Here is a 25,467-nt window from a genome sequence, read left to right on the forward strand (position 1 = left end):
ACCCAGCAAGCACAATGCTTTGTGCGGCTAAAGACTACTGTCCCATGTAGTTTTTAAAGACTTAAAAATCCAGTTGTGCCGGAGAAACTGACTTGCATCTGTCCGTTGATTTTATAACTTCAATATTGTATATATAGTCAGCTAACTTATCACAGGTTTGCAAGTATAAAATAAGACCAGCATGGTTAATATTCTTTAGGTATAAAACACATGAATCACTAAACAATTGATAAAAAAAACTGGCATATCCTTTTATTTCAAATGACAAACTCTACAAATGCTTTGGGTAAGGAACTTCAGAGATGAGTCTATATATATAAAAAAAATCCTCAAAATTACATTTCTGTCTCAACACAAAACAATCTAAATTACATCCACATCCTCTCAAAAAATAAAAAATAAAATAAAAAAAATAAAATAAAATAAATCAGGCAAGCCTTTTTTTGACTTAAGAAAATGGAGAGCGAGCAAATTGGGTAAACTGGATAAATACAAGGTATTAAAACCCAGATAGACTGGGAACATACAAATGAGAAAGCCCACATAGCCAGGTTTCACAGCAGCCTGGAACATCAGAACAATGACAACACCACAGAGAAATGGTATGGAAAAGCTGACCAATTGTCTTACTCTTCTAAATAAGTTGATATTTACAGTTTTTCTCCTACTACCATTTTTTCTTTTTTCTTCAACTAGGTAAGAGACGGTGATCAGATTATTAAAATTACAAAAAGACCCAAACAAACACAGATGTGTGTAAATTCAGGATCAATTCAAGGTTGTTGAGTGAAGAAAACTCCAAATCATTCTGCAAAATAAAGCCAACAGAAAAGCAGAACCAAACAAAGCAATCATTCTGTAAACTGTGCTTCAACAAAATAAAAGTACAATTATTTTTTTTAAAAACTCAAAACTGAAACGTTTAAAGATCAAAAACAATCAATCTCTCTCTGCTGAGTTTAAAGGTTCAGACAGAGTTCTCACAACAGAAACTGCTGTAGCAGAAGTGGTGATGAATTCATGAGCATTCCACAAATAAATGGACAAATGTATGAGCTGGAGGAGCTACACTGAGCAGGAAGTCTCGAGACACTGAGGATGAACTTGGTTAGTTGCGACGTCCCAGAAGGTGGAGAGCACTACATGGAGAGAGAAAAATGATCACTATTAGAATTAACAGATAAACAGTCATTTAATGCATGAGATCCAGATCCATAAATTGCTCCACATAAGATCAGTGTAGGACTTACCTGTTCTGTAACAGGTACTGAGCGTTCTGAATCTGGTCCTGTGTGCCAGTAATGGTGATGATGCGATCTTCAGCACCCTCAAGGGGTTCGTCAATTTTGATCGCAGCTCCAGATTCACGCCGGATCTGTTTAATCCTCTGACCTCCCTTTCCAATGATCGAACCAGCCAGCTATAGAAAAAGAAAGACATTATAAGTATGTATGAACAGCTCCACTTTATTTAAAGCCGAATAAAAGCTGGCACAGTGTAACTACTTACATCTTTAGGAATCGTCACTTGTGTGGTAATGAGAGGGTCCATGTCAAAGCCACTCCTTCCACCTACAGACACAGGAGGAATAAATCATTTATAACAATATGGTTGGAAACAGCTGGTCAAGCCACAAGTCACAACAGGTCATAATGCTTACCAGAAGGATAGTTATCCCAGGATGAGCTATCTTCTAATGTTTACGTGGAATGAAAAACAAACAGGTGATGAATAATGCTCCCAAATAATCAAGTGGACACTAAGTCAAATCTTTAGAAAACATCGGGTTAAACGTAGCAGATTGGAGCCATTTTTGGTTGAATTATAGGTTGTAGTTCGTTCATGCTTGCCAGTGTAGGCCAAAATCGACTTTAGCATGGAATCAAATTTTAGAGTGGACAAAAATAAAAAAAATTGGCAGTATTGTTTTATCTAACAGTATAAAAACAGATAAACAAGCTGAACAGCTCTCGGGTACATCCATAGATGTTTGATCATGATTGCTGAAACCAGGTGCAAAAACACATTGGTAATTTTTCATACCTGTTAAGTGTGTAAGGACAATATTAGAAAACATGCACACATCACTACTGTGGATTCTTTAAACTATGCAAGACCACATTTGTTTTACATAATACTTACAAAACAAGTTGGTTTGATAAGCAAGTCGTACACATCATATCAAATGGCTTTTTCATTTATTTTAAAACTTGTAGCATGCACAAACTTATTTTAACACAAAAATACTTACCATAACTACCATCATCCTGCAAAGGCAGAGAGAAAAACAGACTTAAATATTCACTCATTTTACCAGCCAACAAATGTCTTCTGCAGTTATCTCTATGGCGACTAAGAAATCTGTTGCCAGGTAACAGTGGGGGTTGGGGTTCAGTATTTAGTGTGCAGATGGTTGGACTGACAACACATTTGCCATGACTTATATATAACTAACAGTTTAAAGCAGGTTTGTGTACTTTGGTATACAAAAACTACAGTGCATCGTATGACTCGAACAAAAATAGGTAGCAGCATTAAAAGGTTTACTCACCATACCACCATAGCGATCCCCAGGCCTGCCTCGTCTATCCCCACTGTGAGAAGAAAGAAAAAAATCCATCAAGATAAATAAGGCTAGGTTGACCTATGTTTCATGGGAAATAAGACACTTAGGCAGTCGGGTCACAATCTAGGACGGTATATAAAATGCATGTGGAAACCTGATCACAAACTTAATCATTTTTAGTTGTCTTTAACATTAAGGCTGACTAACAAAACCATTCTGAAGTTTAGCTTGGATTACTGGGAAATGTAACATTCTGGTGTCCCCTAACATTTAAACACACAAGCAGTACAAAACCAAAGTCCAATTACACAACGTCTAGTAACTTAGTAACAATGTAGAGATCAGAAAACTACAGGTCCACAGTGCTTTAATGCAAAGCTGTCCTTCATTGTCAACACCCTTTATGTCACCAACTATGGGAAACTATAATCTTTCACTTAGTGCAATGTATAAAATAAATTCTACTAAAAATCTATCAAATCATCCTACCAAGCAATCATTCAGACAAATCTAGAAAGCTCCACCAACTATTTTTTAGCTGTTACACCTTTCAAAAATGAAGTGGGAAAGACTTACTGCCGTCTTTCTTCAGTGTGACTGCGGTTGGAGCCATAAGAATAATCGTCACTGCAGGCAAACAAAAATACAAGACAGTCTAATTACTAATGCACGCAACATGTCTTGTGCCTGGTTTCATACTATCATTGTGGTAGGCCATACCAGCTTGACAAGGAATTCACACCAGATGACAGTCACTCAAAAACTACCTACTAATTAAAATACTTTCCCACTATTAAAACAGTCGATCAACACAAAAGTACTAAAAGGGATCGAAGGAATGTGTGAACAGTTTAGTCTGCTTACCCCCGACGGTGGTGGGGAGGTCCCACTGGCATAGTGCGAGGTGGCCTTGACCCTACTCTGCCACCTCTTGGAAATGGAGAGCCACGGCGTGGGCTACTGTCATCGTAGTCTCTGCCTCTAGGAGGCATGTGACCCCGAGGCCCAGAGCGTGGAGGCATTCGATCGAACCGGTCCCTCGAGGGAAAGCCTCCCATTGGCCGCCGGCCACGCTCATCATGCATTGTGCTGTAGCCACCGTAATCATACGTTTCATCGTAGAAGTTGGGGTCATATGGCTGTGCCCGGCCTTTAATAGGCGCCTACAATGGCAAGCAAACAAACATTAAAATTAGGTAGTAATTCAAGCGCAGGTAATTATGAAAAAGACCATAACATTATACCTCGGAAATAAGCTCCAGCATAGTCTTAATACACTCCACAACCTTGTCAGCTTTGCCCCCGACCAGCACCACACGGTCTGTTGACTGAGGACAGCACTCCTGGAAAAGCTTGATAGTGGTCTGGGTGTTCTGCAATAATAAGGTCAGGGTGTGGTGATCAAAAATAGGCAACAATTAAATTCATCAAAAGGCTTTCAAGTTTGAATGATCACTCAAACAGATGGCTAGATTAGATCGTCATCAGTTTCATTGCCCAGGCCTAGTAAATGAGGGATATTTTTAAGCTAACAATCGAGAGAAACTCACCTCACGCAGCTCTTTGATTTTGGCACCCTTCACACCAATGATGCTTCCAGCTAAACTTTGATGGATCAGGAGCCTCACTTCACAATCAAAGTCCAATCCATCATGATGCTGGTACTGCAGCGAGACAAATCAAAGACAATTCATTTAAACAATCCAAATACCCGTTTTGGTAAGTCTAGTTTTGAGTAAAAAAAAAAAAAAAAAAGGAGCTGAGCTTACCTCTTCTAGTGTAGGAATAATCTTTAACAGAATATCTCCTATGGTTACAACATCTGCACCAATGGTCAGAATCCTTCAGGGGTATAATTGAATTGGCACACATGGACAGATGAGTGAGAACACATTACAAGAGCAAAGTACTCATGCATTATTATAAAAAAAATTGTCAGAGTGTGTCTGATAATTTGTAATTTTAAAAAAACTGCCTGGCGTTTCATGCACTCCCTCATGCTTTGGACTGCACAGACATAGATGAGCCAGAAAGAGGAAAAAAGGTAAAGCTCCATTTTTGTGGAAAAAACAGGGATAGGAATAGTTCAATAAAGTAGTGATCGAAAGCTTTTGCTTTGATACAAGAAACAGGAAACCGAATGAAACAGAAGAGGAGAATCTAAGGTGAATGAGTGTGAGGAAAGCAAGAAGTCCTTCACCAATAGAAGAAAGAGTTTCTCTTTATGAAGAGAAAAATAGTAAGACGATTACAATGAATCACTACCAAAGGTTTGACAATATTGTGCACTCCAAATAAAGCCAAATAGCATGAGCATTTCACAATACTGCATATTTAAATTATACAGTTGCAAAAAAGTTTATAAACCCTTTTTAATGTTCTGGCTTTCTAAGTAGTCATGTGGCCTGATATTCATCCCGGTTATAATAAATAAACTTCTGCTTATTCAGAAACAAGTCATTAACATTGATGTGTTAATTAAATGGGTTAAAAAGGTGCGATTTGACTCACCACCACAAACATTGCCATGCAAAGTCTGACAGCAGAGCAAATATTTAAGTCAGAGCACCATCCTAAAAATGTCATGTCTCGCTCCATTGTATCCTTACATTGGCATTATATTTGTGTGTTTGTAATTGTATAATTTTGTTTATTTATTGGCATGTTAACACATTGGTTACTTTATAGTGCAATGGTAAACAGTTTATCATGTTGACACGTTTTTTTATTCCTCTCCAATAGCTTTGCAGTAACTGATGTGATCTTTGCAGAACATTCTCAGTGAGAGTAGCAACAGTACTTTACTTTCTTTTCTTTAACAACAGTACTACTTTTCTAGACAGCATCTAGTGAGCGCTACTTACTATGACTACAGACCACATTCAGGACATTTATGCAGAAATCCATGTAATTAAAGGGTTTGCAAACTTTACACTGTATAGTAAACTCATCAATGTGAAATTAATTTTTTAGATGTAATTTTGAGTTTTCGGGTGAGGACAGAAAGAGAAAGAACCTCAGAAAGGGAGGGAGTCATAAAATGACAGTACAGGCACTTTGTGTAACATTACAGCACTTAAAACTGACACTCATGACATTATAGTAACCATATTTATGAGAGGACATTTATGGCAGTAGGGATTATAAAGTACATGAAGGACATAATTAACAATACTGGTATTGTCAGTAACATATGGATAATACTTGGAGGTTGGAGAATCTTGAGTGGCACGTACCGCTCGGGCCCACTGCTGTCTGGGACTGACACAGTGGCATTGTACTGCAGGGACGGGGCCAAGCACCCAGAGCAACCATGTAAGGCACCCAATAGGAATGGGCGCGATTATGGGCAGGGCCAACCAGGGAGTCAGAAGGTCAGGCGGCAACGCAGATGGGCGGGACAAGTCGATCCAGAATATTGGAATTGGCCAAAAAAACAAACAAAAACAAGGAACAGGGGAGAGGGAGTGGAAGAGGAGTACAATTTTTAATTGTAAAAAACGGCATTGTAATTTCATAATATTAATGCTGGAGGAAAATGGAGGACAGGACAAAAGAGCAATGAGTATGTTTATTAATGCTTGCTTCTAAATAATCTGTAGTAAAGTTAGAGCTGTGAATGAAAACAATGACCAAAACTTAACCCCCCACATTCTACAAAGATTAACAGAATAGAAAATATGACTAGAAGTTATCAGTATGTCTACAATTATACAACCACAATAATATAAACATAATATACAAGTATGCTACTCATTACAATTTACAGCTCTAACATGTGTATGTGTTAATGTGCATGGGCTGATGCCCAAAACCTAAAAGGTTTTGTACTCACGTCAGACCGCAAAGCTTTGATATGCTTGCCACCTTTTCCAATTACAGCTCCTGCATTCTGGCTCAAAGAAAGAATCAAACATCAGTGTTGTAAAAATTATTTGACAAAGTTCTGTTATAGAGTAAAGCTGGGGTGCTCACTTTGCTCTGCAGCAAGACGCGCAGTTCCACAATTTCATCGGATGTCCGAGAGCGCTTATATGTCGGCTCATCGTCGGCATCCTGTGCTGGCCGTTTTCCTAAACACAAACAAGTCAACTGTAATAAACATTCATTCATTCAGAATATATATATATATATATATATATATCGTTTTCGATCAGTTTCCCACCAGCAGATTTAAAACTACCTGGGTTTGCAAAAAGAGCAGCTGAGTGTATGGACTTTTTTTTATTTGTTATATATATATATATATATATATATATATATATATATATATATATATATATATATATATACACAAATAAAAAAAAGTCCATACACACTGCTGCTCTTTTTGCAAACCCAGGTAGTTTTAAATCTGCTCAAAAGATACTTTAAACCACATGATCTGTTTGAACAGCTAACAAAATAGCCTTTTCAATGAGCTTGACACTTCATGACATTTTAGGGAAACTGCAAATAAACAATATTTTATATTGATATTATGTTACAAACACCCTCTTATTTACACAATTCTGTTTGGGGTCTCAGAGACCCCAGCTAGAACACGATTAAAATAAAGATATTGCATGTGTGTACAGCCGACTCTTACATGAGCACACCCACCCCTTTACAAAATCTCCCACCTCTTTGGTTATTTTTAAAACAATGAAATTGTATTTTACCCAAACACAGGGGTCTCTTAATTCCCAAAGAACAAGGCAGCAAAGTCAATGTCAACAGAACACGCATGGTTGCAAATGTGTTTGCAGTGGTTGCACAGAACACGCATGGTTGCACCCATGTAGCAAATGTTAAAAAAATGAACCTTAAATTGGTGCCACTGTCTTGTAAATAAATGACATTAACACAAGTTTTCACACCCCTCTTATTTGGATTTGAAATGTCTGCATCAAATTGTTGTACATGATTGGTATGTAGTTGTGCACTCACCCACTTAAATCGTATATGCTAAATATATTACCTTTAAATTTACAGAGTACTAAAAACATTTAACATTATTTAAAGCAACGTCATGTGTGTGTAGCATCAAAGGTAATAACCAATACATAAAGAATGTGGCGCTATGGAGCCCTTGAGCTAAGATCGATCTGAAAGTAAACTGGAAGTCACAAATCTTACCATTGCTTTCTGAGCTGGTAAAAGTCTCATCCTCCAGCTGCTGAATTTCACTGTCTGTGTCCATTATGAACTCAAAGATTTGCTCTTAATCAGAATCTAAAAAAGGGAAACAAATAAAGAAAAGGTGCAAGAAAAATTTATGCTGATGGGAAATGCCAATATTTATTTACATCTAATAAGCTAGCCTGATGTTCTTTGCATATACTTACTCAACAATCGCAAAATTAAAGTAATTTAAAATAAATAAGATCAGTTTCGATGTATGCATGCATGCATGTTGAGTTCTCACTAACCCACCCCCACGCACTTGGCCAACACACCTCTTTGCTATCTAGCTAGCAATCTCCATGCGCCCAGGTTATAAGGTCGATCGATATTGCACCACAATACAGCTACAAATATCACTAGTTTGAGAAGCTTAACAACTACAAAACATTAAAACTCTCAAATAATTATTTTCACCAAAATAATCTAATGAATGATTATAGATGTTGCTACGACAGAGTCACCAAACAATATAGCTGCCCACTGCTAAGCCCTAATAAACAGTGTACAGTATTAAAACGGCACCAGAAGTGAAATACTTCAAATAAATTTCCTCCTGGAAAGTAGAAATTAGAATAAACATTTCAGATCGAAACTGTAATAACGACGATGGTGCTGGCAGCTAATATTCAGTCGGATTCGTTAAAAAAATCATATCAAAACACACTGCGTCGCAAACCGCCTACAACAGTATGCAAAATAATCAGCACAAAATGGTGGTGTCCTAAATCAACATTTCACTGTGGAAGTACGCGGTTTGGGACAAGACCATGCGTCGGCTAAGATAACAGGAATTTAGCGAGAACAATAGAAAGAAAAAGAGGAATAAAACCGCTTGTTAAACGAACACACGCTTCATTTTTGTTTTTCATCGAATTCGACAATAAAGCGGGTGTTTGGAAATAAATAAAACTATTTTTTTCGAATTTGCTTCTGCTAACCTGTTGGCGAATTAACAATAGATGAGTCAGGCTAGCTAGCTGATTAGCTAACTTCCTTATGCCTAAACCAAGCTAAGCCTGGGCTCCGTTCCAAATTGCATTAAATCTCCTGGGAAGCGTGTAAAAATGGTATCGATGGTGACCTAATCTTGTTTACTTCGTAGTAGACTAGGACTAGATTTGAGACGCGACCTTAATACTCGGCGTCGTTGGAAATACACACATATTTACGCATTTTTCCTTGAAGAAAAATAAATATATACAAAATAAATTGCCTTACAAAGTAGAATTAAAAAGCAAAAATGTGTTATTTACATCTATTTCGCTAAAAACAAAACTGCTACGCCTCGACAAAGCTAGCTAACGCTTGCTAGCTGGTAACGCCGATATTAGCATGGATGTCGCATTTCGTGTGTGGAAGAATTAAATACGAAATAAAGTCCAAATATAAAAACACACAAACTTCTAAAAAATTTAGGAGTGAAAAATTGTAAAATAATAATGAACGCTTATAAGATATAAATAACTGAAAACCGAAGACAAAAAAACATGGCAACCCACCGTTTAGCCTCAGAAGTCTTCCTGACTACGCCACACACAAGCCTGCAGAGAAGCCGCCTCTGCTCAGGCAAATGAAAGCCTTGCCCTCCAAAACTGGCGCGCTGTGATTGGTCCACGCTGATCGGAGGGCGGGAACAAGGCACCGATTGGACAATTTTACTGCCAATCTTACAGTTTCATTCAATATTTTCTGAGCATGCTTGTTAGAGCGCCGAAGAGCTGCTGTTTGGTTTCTCACTAGCCATAGAAACATGATCATACTGTAGTAAGATATTTACTGAAAAGTTGCACTTTAGAGATTTATTTGTGGCATATTTGCTGAAATTTGGCTCGCTGGTGAGTTTTAAATGTGTTTTATGTACGATTTTGTAAAACTTAATCAATTAATGCTGATGTCTGCACTACTAGGCTACTTTAGTACATCACGTGTACTGTGTTTATTTTTACTGGTTGGACGACAGTGTCCCAACAGTTTTGGAATTTCAATGATTTTTGCAACCTGTCTATTTCCGTTTATCTAGACAGGTTTACAAGTCATCAACTGCAGGTGCCAAGATCAGCTGTACTAGTACTTGTTTCTACACTCACTGTCCATTTTATCAGCTTCACTTACCACATAGAAACACTTTGTAGTTCTACAATTACTGACTGTAGTCCATCTGTTTCTCTGCATGCTTTGTTAGCCCCCTTTCATGCTGTTCTTCAATGGTCAGGACCACCACAGAGTAGGTATTATTTTGGTGGTGGATCATTCTCAGCACACACACTAACACACCACCACCATGTCAGTGTCACTGCAGTGCTGAGAATGATCCACCACCTAAATAATACCTGCTCTGTGGTGGTCCTGGGAGAGTCCTGACCATTAAAGAACAGGGTGAAAGCAGGCTAAAAAGGTATGTAGAGAAACAGATTGACTACAGTCAGTAATTGTAGAACTACAATGTGCTCCTATATGGTAAGTGGAGCTGATAAAATGGACAGTGAGTGTAGAAACAAGGAGGTGGTTTTAATGTTATGGTTGATCGATGTATATGGCACAGTGATTTGGAAAGGTCAGAAAGAAGTATCACAGTTCAAAGTCAAGTGAGCTTTACATTACCATTGGCTTAAAAGTTAAGAAATAAAAAAAAGCCCTTCATATTACTTACTATTGTTTTAGAACGGGATGTCCACCAAGATCATGGTCATGTGTCCATATCCAGTAAATAACCAAATGTTAGGTGTGCTGTATGTATCTTTTATCATATTGCTCAGTCCATTGTGTATTTTTAATTAATTAGTTAGAAGACTACAGCCTAAATTTGTTTGTAACAGGATTTCTTGTATGTTTAGAACTGAGCTGCATCACAGGATCAGAAGACAATGCCAGTGGTTAACATTAACCAAGTCACTCAGACCTGGCTACACTCCACATGGCCAATACAGGTTCCTCAAACATGGCTGGATGCATGTATTGAATGGGTAACAGAAGAAGCAGGTAGCGTGGCCTTGCCTCAAAATCAGCTCAATAAGCAAGTCCTTGATCAGTGGCTTCTTACAGACCTTAGAGACCTTGTTCACCCTGTCCTGCCAGCTAGGATCTCAGAGGCTCAGAAGACAGAGCTCAATGGCTGTTACTGCCTCCAATTGGACTCGCTCCTGGATGTTAGCCAGCCAGCTTACTCTCAGCTACAACGTCTCCGTGGTTCCGATTGCACCAATGAAGAAGTCACGGCTGTTACTCAGGCTACTCAGAAACCTTGGGAGGCAAAGCCTACTCGCATGCTGATGCTGCAGCTTACTGATGGTGTGCAGAATTTAGAGGGCATGGAATACCGGCCCATCCCAGCCCTAAATGCTAACCTGCCCCCAGGCACCAAGCTAGAAGTGAAGGGAAGGGTGGTGGTCCGCTTGGGGGTCCTGCTTCTGAAGCCAGAGAATGTAAATGTTCTTGGTGGAGAGGTTGAACAGTTGATAGGAAGGCATTCTCAGAGCAGGGTGCTTTGTAGGACTCTAGGACTGCCTGAGGAAGACCGTCAGCATGAAGCAGAGGCAGAAGACCAGGAGGTCCGTCCAGGGGGCAGGATTGAGGGAACTCTGGACAGTGGGTATGACAGCCTGAATTCACAAATTGTTGCAAGGAATGAACTGACCCAGACTAATCAATCAGAGAACTCAAGATCAAGCGCTTTTATTTCCAGACAGAGTGAAGCGAATGCCATTGAGGTTCCTGATGAGAACTTTGACGATATACCTGACGCCTTTGATGACTTTAACGATCCAGAGGACTTTGATGTTCTTCCAGATGATATCAACGACCAACCGAAGGATTTAGAAAATGTTTCTAATCATGGCAACAATCATGCTGCTTTTTCAGATGACTTTAACGACCACCTGGAGGATTTTGATGACATTCCGATGGAGGAGTTGGATAGTATCCTGTCACCTACAGATCCAGACCACTTATCCAGCAGTGAAGCCATGGAACAAGAAACCATTCAACAGGATGTTCCACGCCTACCAAGACCAGACAGACAGATTGACCAATCCTATCTAGCATCATCAAACGTTGTTGCCATTGCAGACGACTCCTTGTCATCCTCAGTACCAAAGATGGCCAGATATGAGCCTCCTAGAGCACACAATTCTCCACCGAAGCGCAGCAACATTGTCAAACCAAACACCTCAATCCTTAACTACCTGAGCATTTTGCAGGCTGGAATTTGGCCACCTCCTAGTGCTCAAGTTGTACGAATTCAAGCTTTCATTGTCACCTTACTGGGCAACTTACGCAGTAGTGGAGGGGAATGGAAACTAAGGGCTACCATATCAGATGGGACTGGATATCTGGATGTTGATCTAAGTGACACATTGCTAGAAAATCTGATCGGCTTTTCAGCATCTGAGTCCCGGGTGCTAAGGAAAGATCCAACGAAACGTGGACTGGTGGATGCTGGGATACAGAAGTGTCAGAGGGAGCTGGTGGATATGTGTTGTGTGATAAGTGTGAGGTTAGATCCGGATGGCTCGGGAACTGTACTTGGAGCTGAGCCTCTTACTGACAGAGAGTGCTGTGAACTGCAGAGGAGGGTAACTGAGAGAAAGTTTACTTAAACTGCGGTTCGAACCATTTGCTTAAAATGTTATTGATATTTTGAATGTTTTATCATTTCTGATATCAGAGCTCTGAGTAAGTACAGATATCTAATATTGTGTAAATACATTTTAGGCAATATGTTTTTGTAAGTTAATATATTTATGCTGTCAGTTAACATTGCACACACTGACATAAAAATACATCCATCCTTTGATTACAAAATCAGTTAAATGTTAAATCGGATTTGATACACGATCAGATCTGATTTGCTAGTATTGTTTCAGCACATCTCTGTTTGGTGCTGTTAACCAATAAAAGTTAGCTGAGTCAGTTAGTTATTCATTATTTCATTTTTCTCAACCGCTTTAACCTGGTCAGGGTCAGGGCATGCTTGGTTCCACTGGGAAACACTGGGTGAACAGGGGGCCAATCTATCACAGAGCTTCAGTCATCCCCCTCTCAGACCTAGTTAGTCATGTCTCTGTGGATGCCTGGCTAGTCTATAGCACAGCTGAGATTTGAACCTGGATTTCAGAGGTGGCGGCCTACTATTATAGATCGCTGCACCACCCAAGCACTTTGTAAATACTTCTTATACATTTGGTGAATTGTATTTTCATTTACAATCTCATCAACTTAATCAGTGGAATGGATTTTTATCATTCTAATGCATTCATTCATTTTCTTGCCTCACTACCGCTTTATCTTGGTCAGGGGGTTACTCTCCAAATTCAAACCCTGGTTCCCAGCTAGTAGTGGGCTAGCATCATTTACTGATGCACCACCCGAGTGTTACTTAGTTAACTGACCAGACCTTATAGGCTAAAACTGTTTAATGTAAACACCTCATTTTTATTTCAACACTAAAATTCCACTTTTGTAACAGCACAAACTGATTTATACATGTTTTTGTAAAAAGACACTTGGACCGATCACCCGGGTTCATACTGCTACCCAAAATATGCTAAATGTACATAAGTTTTATGTGTGTCTGTCCTAAAATGTTTTTAATGAAAGCTACCTGTATTTAGCAAGACTGTATTCTTGTTATATTGTTTATATGATTTGAATGTTACAGAAATAAATGCAGTATTTTAATTCTTATAGATGGTTTTATTGAGTTTTGTAAGGAATCATTTTAAATAACACATTTGGTTTAATCCTTTTTATTATGAGCTGCATAAGGCACAGTTAAAAAAAAATTTGTTGCAGGTTATACTGTATGTATCACTGAGCAAGTACAGTATAATGATGATAAAAAATAACAATATAAATTAAGCCAAATTGTGCCTCATTAAAAAAAAAAATCTAACAATTAGTGTAGTAAACTCAACTCAAACAATTTTACTCTCATTAAAAGTTTTTTTCTCTCATCACAAAATAATACCAGTACTTTTTGTCAATCTTAAGGAGTTAACTATAATTGTATGTTTAAAATGCTGACAAATCAAACCCTTAAAGGACGTTGAATGCTAATGCATAATGCAATGAATGCATTTGCTTGTCATAATTATAACCTAATTGCTGTTATTCAAATTAATTATTGTATTAAATGCAGTTAGAAGGTGCAGTGGACAGTATTAAATTGTTCTTATTATTGCACACAAAGTAAAAACATGTATATGGAGAACACAACTGATAAGACTTGAACCTGGAGAACCAACTAAAAATATGTACAGTGTATCACAAAAGTGAGTACACCCCTCACATTTCTGCAGATATTTAAGTATATCTTTTCATGGGACAACACTGACAAAATGACACTTTGACACAATGAAAAGTAGTCTGTGTGCAGCTTATATAACAGTGTAAATTTATTCTTCCCTCAAAATAACTCAATATACAGCCATTAATGTCTAAACCACCGGCAACTAAAGTGAGTACACCCCTAAGAGACTACACCCCTAAATGTCCAAATTGAGCACTGCTTGTCATTTTCCCTCCAAAATGTCATGTGATTTGTTAGTGTTACTAGGTCTCAGGTGTGCATAGGGAGCAGGTGTGTTCAATTTAGTAGTACAGCTCTCACACTCTCTCATACTGGTCACTGAAAGTTCCAACATGGCACCTCATGGCAAAGAACTCTCTGAGGATCTTAAAAGACGAATTGTTGTGCTACATGAAGATGGCCAAGGCTACAAGAAGATTGCCAACACCCTGAAACTGAGCTGCAGCACAGTGGCCAAGATCATCCAGCGTTTTAAAAGAGCAGGGTCCACTCAGAACAGACATCACGTTGGTCGTCCAAAGAAGCTGAGTGCACGTGCTCAGCGTCACATCCAACTGCTGTCTTTGAAAGATAGGCGCAGGAGTGCTGTCAGCATTGCTGCAGAGATTGAAAAGGTGGGGGGTCAGCCTGTCAGTGCTCAGACCATACACCGCACACTACATCAAATTGGTCTGCATGGCTGTCACCCCAGAAGGAAGCCTCTTCTGAAGTCTCTACACAAGAAAGCCCGCAAACAGTTTGCTGAAGACATGTCAACAAAGGACATGGATTACTGGAACCATGTCCTATGGTCTGATGAGACCAAGATTAATTTGTTTGGTTCAGATGGTCTCAAGCATGTGTGGCGGCAATCAGGTGAGGAGTACAAAGATAAGTGTGTCATGCCTACAGTCAAGCATGGTGGTGGGAATGCCATGGTCTGGGGCTGCATGAGTGCAGCAGGTGTTGGGGAGTTACATTTCATTGAGGGACACATGAACTCCAATATGTACTGTGAAATACTGAAGCAGAGCATGATCCCCTCCCTCCGGAAACTGGGTCGCAGGGCAGTGTTCCAGCATGATAATGACCCCAAACACACCTCTAAGACGACCACTGCTTTATTGAAGAGGCTGAGGGTAAAGGTTATGGACTGGCCAAGCATGTCTCCAGACCTAAACCCAATAGAACATCTTTGGGGCATCCTCAAGCGGAAGGTGGAGGAGCGCAAAGTCTCGAATATCCGCCGGCTCCGTGATGTCGTCATGGAGGAGTGGAAAAGCATTCCAGTGGCAACCTGTGAAGCTCTGGTAAACTCCATGCCCAGGAGAGTTAAGGCAGTTCTGGGAAATAATGATGGCCACACAAAATATTGACACTTCAGGAACTTTCACTAAGGGGTGTACTCACTTTTGTTGCCGGTGGTTTAGACATTAATGGCTGTATATTGAGTTATTTTGAGGGAAGAATAAATTTACACTGTTATATAAGCTGCACACAGACTACTTTTCATTGTGTCAAAGTGTCATTTTGTCAGTGTTGTCCCATGAAAAGATATACTTAAATATCTGCAGAAATGTGAGGGGTGTACTCACTTTTGTGATACACTGTATATGGAGAACACATCACATCATTAATAAAATGATGAGATGAAAGCAAATGTATTATAAGTCAGAGAAAGCAGTATTGCTTGTGTTGGCACCTCAAGAGGAGGAGTCCTTTTCTTCCTCACACATGGGCAATTGTATGTGTTGAGTGCCTTGGCAGGCCAATGGCCCTGATAAGACTTGAACCTGGAGAACCAAAGTAAAAATATGTATATGGAGAATACAACACACTATTAATAAAACGATGAGATGAAAGCAAATGTATTATAAGTCAGAGAAAGCAGCATATGGTAAATACAGTTGGGTGTTTATTTCTAGGGTTTCTTATTCTACTGGTTGGTTGAATGTTATTTGTCTACAATATTTAGCAATTCTTCAATTTTCAGACCTTGTTTCATCTATGAATACCTTAGTTTTCCATGAGTATACTTTTGGTGTAAGAATTACATTGGAAATGTGTCAGATTTAAGTCTGTTTAGTGTTAAAACTAATCTGATTTCACTGTCTTAGTGTTCTTAGTTCAGTTAAGCTAGTTTAGTGGTTATTAAAGTTGAGCTTAAGACCCCACATGAAGTCAACAAAGATGCTATTGATGTTGCAGGAGATTTTTTTTACAAACAGTTAATATTTCTTTCTTTAAAAAAAAAAGTCTGATATTCTAAAGTTCTTAGCACACCTTCATTCTATTCACTGTTATTTAATTTGAAGCTGTTTGCACAGTCATGAAAACATCAATTACATCAATTCCGTTCATAAGTGAAATTGGCTTTCTGACCTAGTTCATTACTGGTATTTCGCCACTGGTGTTAGCAGAAACCAGTAGATGGTAGCAGAGGACTAGCAGAGGCTTCTATTTCCTTTAATGGTTTTCCATTAGTCACTTCTCAGCTAATGAAATGGCCAGTTGTATTTAGTCCTTTCTCATCCCACATACATGGATGGCTACTAGACATTATGCTTGATTTTAGCTTACCATGTGTTACGAGCTTTCATTCGGAGATTGTGTGTACAGACTTTTAGCTGTTATAATGGCATGCTACTTTGTAGACCGTTGCTGCTTTCTAGTCAACTACTCTAGCCAAGAAGACTCACAGGTTCTCATACCACATCAGCAGCATATTTCTATTGACTTCTCTTCTCTCAATAATGCTTGTGTTGGCACCTCAAGAGTAGGAGTCCTTTTCTTCCTCACACATGGGCAATTGTGTGTGTTGAGTGCCTTGCCAGGCCCTTGGCCTTGATAAGACTTGAACCTGGAGAACCAACTGAGATCCAGCTGAGTGCATCACCACCCCTTAGACTGCCTTACTTCTCACTTTGTGGGCTATGATTTCAGTGTAGTGCTGTACATACAGTATATATGGCCAGACATACATATACACCCCTCCTTATTATTAAATTCAGGTGTTTTAGCCACACCCCTTGCTAAGGTATACACTCTGGCAAATATGTGGGAATGGCCTTTATGTTATTGCAAGTTTGTCAGACCTAGTAAATGTGAATTTCTGTCCATCTGTCCAGTGTTCTTGACCATTCCTCAAATAATTTACATTTTAAAAATGCCAATGATCCTCTAAACTTAATTTGGGAAATAAATTAATGAACTTTAAATAGCAGTCAGCTGTAGGGACTGTCATGCACAATACACTGGTCAGGGATTTGGTAGGGGAGGTCTAAAGAATATCCTTAAAATACTAAGTATAATAATGTAAAAGGAAACCATCAAATGATGGGAACATGTCAGACTTCATACAGACAGTAAGTGAGGTGGGGATTGAACCTAGGTTGATTAGGCTATGCAAACCACAAACATTGTCCAAGTACTGACACATCTTGAGTAGCACAATTTCCTGGGTGATAGAAGTCATACCAGTTTTTGGATGTGTGGTTTTTGTAATTTGTTTACTTTCACTTGGTGGTCAGACTGGTGGTGGGTGTAGTACAATTTGAAAACACGGCCTTAGACATTAATTGGGTTCTTTCTTCGTTTATTTGTTTATTAGGATTTTAACGTCATGTTTTAACACTTTTGGTTACATTCATGACAGGAAACGGTAGTTTATCTTCACACAAGGTTAATCAGTTCACAAGGTTATATTGAACACAGTCATGGACAATTTAGCATCTCCAATTCACCTCACTTGCACGTCTTTGGACTGTGGGAGGAAACCGGAGCACCCGGAGTAAACCCACGCAGACACGGGGAGAACATGCAAACTGCACACAGAAAGGACCCGGACCGCCCCGCCTGGGGATCGAACCCAGGACCTTCTTGCTGTGAGGCGGCAGTGCTACCCACTTAGCCACCGTGCCGCCCCGGGTTCTTTCTTAAGAGAGCTAGAAAGTAACATTTTACATCAGTACATTGGGGGCATTTTGAGCTTACCTGAATGTTATATTGTGACAATACGGCCTTGACTTGGCACAATAAACTTTGGAAAGGGTGCCACCAGTGGCGTAACTACAGGGGGGGCAGGTGCACTGGGGCCCATGGCAGAGGGGGGCCCCTCTATGACATGAACTTAACCATCCACCTTATTATCCCCCCATTGGCTGCACGTATTATGCATGTAAGCCAAACAGGAAATATATAGCAAATACTGATATATATGGAATAAAGCATGCCTATAAACAATATATATATATATATCTAGACATTTATATATGTATATGACATTTGTTGAGGGGGCCCAAATTTATTTATTTTTTGCATACTTGATAAATGGTCTGTGACAACTCTGTGTAAAAGTATACAAATCAAGTCCAAATGACCCCCCTGTGTCTCCACGTGGTGCATGAATGAAACAGTCAGTGAACATGAATAAATAAACAACGGTGAGCATTTCCAGCCTAAAGATCTGCAATTTACATCATACAAATGTGATCTCCACCTGCTCACCCAGTGGATCTGTTGCTGCTCTGTAGTGCAGGGTGCAGAATGGATGGATGGATAACGTGCTGTAATGATATGCTGTCTCTCCTCTCTGCTCCTCCAGCGTCTCCGCCCCTTCAGCGCCTCCGCGCCCCCGCCAGCCGCGCTTCTTCCCGACGCGCGCACACGCGACTCTGTGGCGCTCCCGGGATCTGATCGGTATGTCTTGCGCCTCTCACCGGGGTCAACGTCCTACTGTCTAACAGACAACCGAAAACCACAGGACGACAGAACCATTCTTTTAGCCCGATCTTCATTTACGCGCATCCAGAAAGCAGAGAGAGCGCAGTACCTGTACTGGACAGCCGCCGCTATCCGGACTGAGCGCTGAAATCTGGCGGCGGGGGAAGCGGGATGAACCTGCTGCGCACCGTCGCCCGGTTCGGCATGGCGGGCTGGCAGCTGGTGTGCGTGCTGGTGCTGGCGCTGATGCTCTGGCGGACCGGTGAGTCGTGTCCTTACGGCTGTACTTGCGCCAATTCCCGTCTCTACTGCACTGACTCAGAGCACGACATCGCTGTTTTACCTATACTGAGCGAACCTGAGATGGAGAACATCACCGACATGTAAGTGCGCCTGTTTACTTCATTATAATAAACTCACCTTAGTCTAATTATAGTCAGATATTGTGAGAAGGATAAAATATATAATGATAACTAACCATTGATTATTTACACCATTATTCAAATAGAAAATGTTCTTGCTCACTCTATATGTAGCCTCATATACAGCATCTTCATTCCACAAATAATTAAAGAAAACATTTTACCTTGTTTACCTTTACCTATTTATCTGATAATAAATGGCTAGACGATTCATTTAAATTTTCTTTGGGGGACCAAAAGGAAATTCTAATCCACTTTCTTCCCTAATTCTGAAAGGTAAAAATGTATTCTTCTTAAAGAATGCTTCAAAACCCTCAGCAAGCATAACACTGGTATGTCTTAATAACACCCTGAACTCATATCAAAGACCAGAGTGTAAACAGGACAAATATTGTGTTACTATTAGAATTGTATATTATATACAGGTATATAATCCTAACTGTTATATTACAGTATAATTGTAATTGCTCACAATATACTGTATGTAGCCTCATATACAGCTTTGTTTATACATCTTTATTCCACAAATAATTAAAGAAAACATTTTACCTTGTATGTTTACCTTTACCTGTTTATCTGATAATAAATGGCTAGACAATTCATTTAAATTTTCTTTGGGGGACCAATTTTAATCCACTCCCTTTTCTAATTCTGAAAGGTAAACATTTATTCTTGAAGAGCGCTTGAAAACCCTCAGCAAACATAACACTGGTATGTCTTAATAACACCCTGAACTCATATCAAAGACCTGTGTGTAATAAATGGCTGGACAATTCATTCAAAATCCACTTTCTTTCCTAATTCTAAAAGGTAAACATTTATTCTTCTTAAAGAATGCTTCAAAACCCTCAGCAAGCATAAGATTGGTATGTTTTAATAACACCCTGTACTCATATCAAAGACCTGTGTGTAAACAGGAATAATATTGTGTTACTATTATAATTTTATATTATATACACACACACATATATATATATATATATATATAATCTTAACTGTTATGTTACAATATACAATATAATTGCTCACAATATATGTAGCCTTATATACAGCTTTGTTTATACATCGTTATTCCACAAACATTTTTACCATGTATGTTTACCTTATCTGATAATAAATGGGTAGACAATTCATTCAAATTTTCTTTGAGGAACCAAAAGGCAATTCTAATTCATATATAATATAATCTTTATTTTTTAAGATCGTGTTTAAAATATTTATAAAATGTCCCAACCATTTACCTGATCTTAAATGCACATGTGCAATTAAATAAAGAATAAATAGTTAGTGATGCCATTGAGTCGCTAATGATCTTTTTAAATGGTACCAACACAAAGTGTTTGTTAGGGAATCAGAAGGGGTATTTTGAATCATACCATTTTTATGGTGCATACCTGAGTCAGGCACCACCAACGAACAACCACATATTCTCTTCTAAGAAAAAACAGAAATAATGTATACAAAAACAGTTACATAGTATGTAATAGGCTGTCTAGCTTAATGATCTTCATATCATGTATGTAAATTTTTTACACAGAATTAATCCTAGCGTTTACCTATTTTCAATACCACTGAAATGTGTATAGACTCATATAAATAAATATGTAATGGCATAGAAGAACCAGTGATTGTTTTATATCCATTTTAGTACAACTGAACAAAATTTCCCTCACCGCATGTTTATCTAGGAAGTTATTTGTCATGGGAATTTGGTTTTTTATTCATTGTGACGCCAACAAAAAAGTTAAACAATAACCCATTAAATGCTTCTTTGTGAAATGAAACAGGGTCATCCTAATCTACTTCATAAGAAAAATTCTCCAGTGGTTTGGGCAGAGCGGTTTATTCTTAAACAACCTTAAAAACCCACCACAAAGAATTGTAGAATCATTTTCACTGTCCATATTAGCTAGAAAGGTGTTTGTGGTAAGAAAAGATTCAGTAGTTTATTGTGGTACATATAAAATTAAGTGTTGAATAAAAAAAATTAAGTAAGAAAATGCCTTATAAAATAGACCATTTAACTTGTGTCATAACATTTAAACATGGTAGGAAACCAGCAAAATGTGTTCAGAACCAGCCACCAGCCTTCTATAACCCCAATATAAAAAAAGTTGGAAAATGTGAATGAAAACATTTATTTTGACTTTATTTCATTGTACATAGTATTAATAGTATTATTTTTATATTCATTCAGTGTATTGAACACATTAAAGCTGGAATAAGTGGCTACATTGTACGGCCAAAGTATGAGGACATCAGACCATGAGCTTTTTGAACATGACATACCAAACCCATGGACATTAACAAGAAGTCCACCTCACTGTATGGTTATGACAGCCTAAACTATTTTAAAGAGGCTCTCCAGAACACAGCACATCCTAGGTTGAATTCTGATGTTGAACGAGAAGGCTTGTTTTGCAATTGTCATTCCAATTCATCTTAAAAGTGTTTAGTGGGGGTGAGGTAATGGACCAGACTCTACACTATGTTTTATGAACCCTGTCATGTGGAAATAGGAGGGGTATTTCACAGAGTTGGATACATATAATTAATTTTAGATTATTGTTTTTACACACCTGTTGGCAATAGGTGTGGCTGAAACACTTAAACCCAGTAATTAGTAGAAATGTCCACATACCTTCACTGTATATTATATTTATTATATATTACATGCACAGCCTCTTAGCTTTGCATTAAAGGCTAAACCAGTTACATTAGTCCAAGTTTAAATAGACCTTTAACAATAGCAGGTCTTGATCTCTGCTCTATTGTTTTGTTTTTTAAATAGATCAGATTTTCTCAGAAAGTTGTGAAGATGTTGCTACCAGGACTAGTCTGGTGTTTGAACATGCATCAGTCTGAATGGTACAAAACATGGATTGAGAATTAGTTCCTCAGACAGAAATTTCTTGTTGTTTTCTTGGCAAATGTTTAAATGCCATAGGTCATGTTAGTATTGTTTCTGATTATGTTTTTATGGCCTTCCCAGTCACCAAATCTAAATCTAGTCGAAGACCTTTTGGATGCTGTAAAATGGAAGATTCACTGCATCAAATCTGCAGCAATTATATAGAATAGAAGAATGCCTTTATTTTTCATATATACATATACAGTACAGCAAAATTCTTTCTTTGCGTTTGGAAGCTGGGGTCAGAGCGCAGGGTCAGCCATTGTACGGCACCCTGGAGCAGAGAGGTTTAAGGGCCTTGCTCAAGGGCCCAACAGTGACTGCATGGCAGAGCTGGGATTCGAACTCTCAGCCTTTCAGCTGATAGCCCAAAGCTCTACCCACTAGGCTACCACTGTCCCAGTGATACAATCATGTCAATATGTATCAAAATTTCAAAGAACCTTGTGGAATCCATGCTACAAAATGTACTCAGTATTTGTATTATGTTCCTAATAAAATGTAGATCTTCACAACTAATGTAATAAGTAACTGAACATGTAGTTTAAATAAATTTAAATAAATTTGCAGCACTGTTATGTTAGTGATACAGTATGTTGTTAAATAAAACATATTTTTTCATTGCTTAATTAAATGTTTCTGACATCCTTAATTCTCTTCATTTGGTGTATGGAGGAGGGTATAAAAATTTATAGTAGTGTTATGAGAATAAAATAATCCCATTCATTATCCTAGAAGTGTCATATAATCACTCTTGACTGTCACATATCTGGATTATGAACAACACAGTTGTTTAGTTAATAGTAAAGAAAATTAGTTTTTATAGTACAGTGTACATTTGATTCATATTCATGAATATACATTTTTATTTTACTCATAAAACAGCCATGATTTAAATGTACACGTTTACAACAAGAGTAATTGTAATAAACATAATTTCTGATGTAACCTCGCTATGTTTTTTAGTTTACTTAATAAAGTAAACCCCTTGACTGCAGTATTATTTGCAAATGTTTTAAATTAGCTCTTTGAAATAAAGAAAATGCAATGTTACTTAGTGGAACGTTTGTGGTCAAATAATAAAGCTTTAGTCAGTAATTTATAACGTGTTTAATAAAAGTAATATATCACTATAAAATACATGTATTCTTTATTTTCCTATGTGCTACAGTAAATGTGGTTTTGATCTGACAAGAAACTGACTTTCAGTGGCTCGGTGGGTAGCACTGTTGCCTCACAGCAAGAAAGGTCCTGTGTGGAGTTTGCATGTTCTCCACATGTCTGCCTGGGTTTCCTTCGGGAGCTCCGGTTTCTTACCACAGTCCAAAAACATGCAGTCAGGTTAATTGGAGACACCGAATTGCCATATAGGTGAATGGGTGTGTGTATGTGTGTCTGCCCTGTGATGGACTGGCAGGGTGTTACTGTGTGCCTTGCCCATTGAAAAGCTGGGATAGGCTCCTTTTTACCCTTTCCTAATAACAACAATGTAGCATAGATATAACAGAGTTGTTTTTGTCTATAATGACACTATATGGCAAGAGGTATTTGGACACCTGAGCTTTCAAAAGCAATTGGTGTTAAAATAGTGTGACCCCTATGTGATCTTTTTAGCTATAACTCTCTCACAAGACTTTGTGTCTTTGGGAATTTCTGCCCATTTAGTGAAAAGCGAATTTGTATGGCTGGGCACTGATGTTGGTCAAGAAAGCCTGGATGGATGTTCCAGTTCATTCCAAAGCTGCAGTGGGGCTGAGGTCAGAGCTCTGTGCAGGCCACTGGAGTTTGTTTAAACCAAGTATTTCTTAATGTCTTTATAGACCTTGCCATGTGCATACGGGCACAGTCATACTGGGACAAGGAAGGGCCTTCCCTAAACTGTTGCTGCATAATTGGAAGCATATAATTTCCTTTATATAATTGATTTATTACACCTGTTAGCAATTGATATGGCTGAAACAATACGCTCAGTACTTTTGTCCATATAAAGTATGTATCCCTACATCTGTTTAAGCGTGTGTGTATGTGTGTGTGTGATTGGCAGATTCATTGCTAACCAGAGCAGCTTCACCGCCATCAATGATAAAGACCTGATCTTCTACCGCAACCTCAGAAATCTGTGAGTAAAATGGATTAATTTAAAACTCTGCTTGTGTACACATCATCAGATGTTGGTCTTCATTGTTTTTTTGTTTGTTTCCTTTAACAGGACAGTAACCAACACGAGGCTCACATATGTGTCACGAAAGGCATTTGAATACAATAGCAAATTACAGTACCTGTGAGTGCTTCTATATCATCTCCAGAGTATTTTCCTCAGTATAAAGCCAATAATGAGTGATTTAAGCTGTTTGTTATGAAATAAGAGTTATACGTGTTCAAAATGTGGACTATGTGCAACCCTAGTAGTGATACTTGTTATATCTTGTGCAGGAACCTCAAGGACAACAATCTGTCATCAGTGTCCTGGAAGGTTATTCACCGTCTAAACATTTCCTACCTGTGAGTCACAATTCTTGTCTTTAAACACTATTTTATTGTGAGAAATAGAATTTTATCTGCTGCTATCAGAGCATGTAAGCGGAGTGACTGTGCTGTTTTCTGTACAGCACTCCAGACAGCATTCCAAGATGCAATGATCTTCATTCCAGTGGCTATTTATTTCTGACAATAATATAGAATGTTTATTTTATTAGGATTTTGGTTACATTCATGACAGGACAGGTAATCACTGGTTACACAAGATTCATCAGTTTAAGTCTTTAATGTCAAACACAGTAATGGACACTTGTATGTCTTTGGACTGTGGGTGGAAACCGGAGCTCCCGGAGAAAACCCACACAGACACGGGGAGAACATGCAAACTCCACACAGAAAGAACCCAGCCTGTCACAGTGGGATATTCCGCTAGCACACCATAACTTCTCAGTTCAAAACTCGGCGTTGCCACCGGTCGGCTGGGCACCATCTAGCGGACCTGCAGCAGACATGTTTCTGCCAGGGTGGGATGACCGGACTATGTGGGTGGGATCTTCAAATGCTGTGTAAGGACCCTGATTAGCAGATAGAGAGGCACCGGATGCAAAATGCATGGGTGAAAAGGGGTTCCGCTAAGGGCTGTGTGTGGGTCGGAGGAAGGCGTAAGCAGCATTATTCCCACCTCAACTGCAATCGGGAATTCCCCAGCAGTGACTGTAATACTGAATGAAAATGTTACCTGCTTGTCACCTAGGCGGATTTGAATGGCCACTGCTTTGTTTCATGCTTAACAGCCTTTCCCCCTTCGAGAATAATTGTTCTACAGGGCCAGCCTTAGCGCATTTGGCACTGTATGAAAGATTAGAAGCTTTTTAGGTCTGATTGTGTCTTTGTTTAATGCATGAATCAAGCGTGC

General features: G+C 38.7%; 3 protein-coding genes across 4 annotated transcripts in view; 2 read left to right on the plus strand and 1 right to left on the minus strand.

The window, feature by feature from the left end:
- Window positions 1-226: 226 nt before the first annotated feature.
- On the minus strand, window positions 227-8,415 carry hnrnpk (heterogeneous nuclear ribonucleoprotein K). Of its 2 annotated transcripts, XM_062999270.1 has the most exons (15): window positions 7,685-8,414; window positions 6,542-6,639; window positions 6,402-6,458; window positions 5,803-5,846; window positions 4,336-4,408; window positions 4,117-4,230; window positions 3,811-3,939; window positions 3,431-3,729; window positions 3,143-3,193; window positions 2,552-2,594; window positions 2,252-2,267; window positions 1,661-1,693; window positions 1,510-1,571; window positions 1,251-1,420; window positions 227-1,139 (listed from the first exon to the last, which is right to left on the minus strand). In XM_062999270.1, exons 1-15 carry the CDS (start codon window positions 7,746-7,748, stop codon window positions 1,109-1,111), a joined length of 1,284 nt encoding a protein of 427 aa, XP_062855340.1. In that variant the 5' UTR covers window positions 7,749-8,414; the 3' UTR covers window positions 227-1,108. The 2 variants fall into 2 exon arrangements, with proteins under 2 accessions (XP_062855340.1, XP_062855341.1); XM_062999271.1 differs by lacking the exon at window positions 1,661-1,693 and having other exon boundaries at window positions 7,685-8,415.
- A 1,039-nt stretch (window positions 8,416-9,454) lies between these two features.
- Window positions 9,455-13,394, plus strand: rmi1 (RMI1, RecQ mediated genome instability 1, homolog (S. cerevisiae)). Its single transcript, XM_062998621.1, has 2 exons — window positions 9,455-9,567; window positions 10,567-13,394. The coding sequence occupies exon 2, from the start codon at window positions 10,597-10,599 to the stop codon at window positions 12,325-12,327; it is 1,731 nt and encodes a 576-aa protein (XP_062854691.1). The 5' UTR covers window positions 9,455-9,567; window positions 10,567-10,596; the 3' UTR covers window positions 12,328-13,394.
- A 5,323-nt stretch (window positions 13,395-18,717) lies between these two features.
- The window catches only part of ntrk2a (neurotrophic tyrosine kinase, receptor, type 2a), a 61,134-nt gene continuing 54,384 nt past the window's right edge, over window positions 18,718-25,467 (plus strand). The window contains exons 1-4 of the mRNA XM_062999272.1: window positions 18,718-19,123; window positions 24,118-24,192; window positions 24,283-24,354; window positions 24,507-24,575. Coding sequence (XP_062855342.1) covers window positions 18,912-19,123; window positions 24,118-24,192; window positions 24,283-24,354; window positions 24,507-24,575 — 428 coding nt within the window. The 5' untranslated portion in view covers window positions 18,718-18,911. The remainder of the gene's footprint in view (window positions 19,124-24,117; window positions 24,193-24,282; window positions 24,355-24,506; window positions 24,576-25,467) is intronic.

Source organism: Trichomycterus rosablanca, chromosome 7, assembly GCF_030014385.1.
Source record: "Trichomycterus rosablanca isolate fTriRos1 chromosome 7, fTriRos1.hap1, whole genome shotgun sequence".
Classification (NCBI taxonomy): Eukaryota; Metazoa; Chordata; class Actinopteri; order Siluriformes; family Trichomycteridae; genus Trichomycterus; species Trichomycterus rosablanca.

Excerpts from the sequence above, each read along its gene's own strand:
- hnrnpk (XM_062999270.1), bottom strand. The coding sequence starts at position 7,748 with ATGGACACAGACAGTGAAATTCAGCAGCTGGAGGATGAGACTTTTACC. Across the intron at positions 3,730-3,810 it reads TGCTGGAGCTTATTTCCGAG|GCGCCTATTAAAGGCCGGGC; the intron begins GTATAATGTTAT and ends TTGCCATTGTAG. Across the intron at positions 1,421-1,509 it reads AAGTGACGATTCCTAAAGAT|CTGGCTGGTTCGATCATTGG; the intron begins GTAAGTAGTTAC and ends CTTTTTCTATAG.
- rmi1 (XM_062998621.1), top strand. The coding sequence starts at position 10,597 with ATGCCAGTGGTTAACATTAACCAAGTCACTCAGACCTGGCTACACTCC.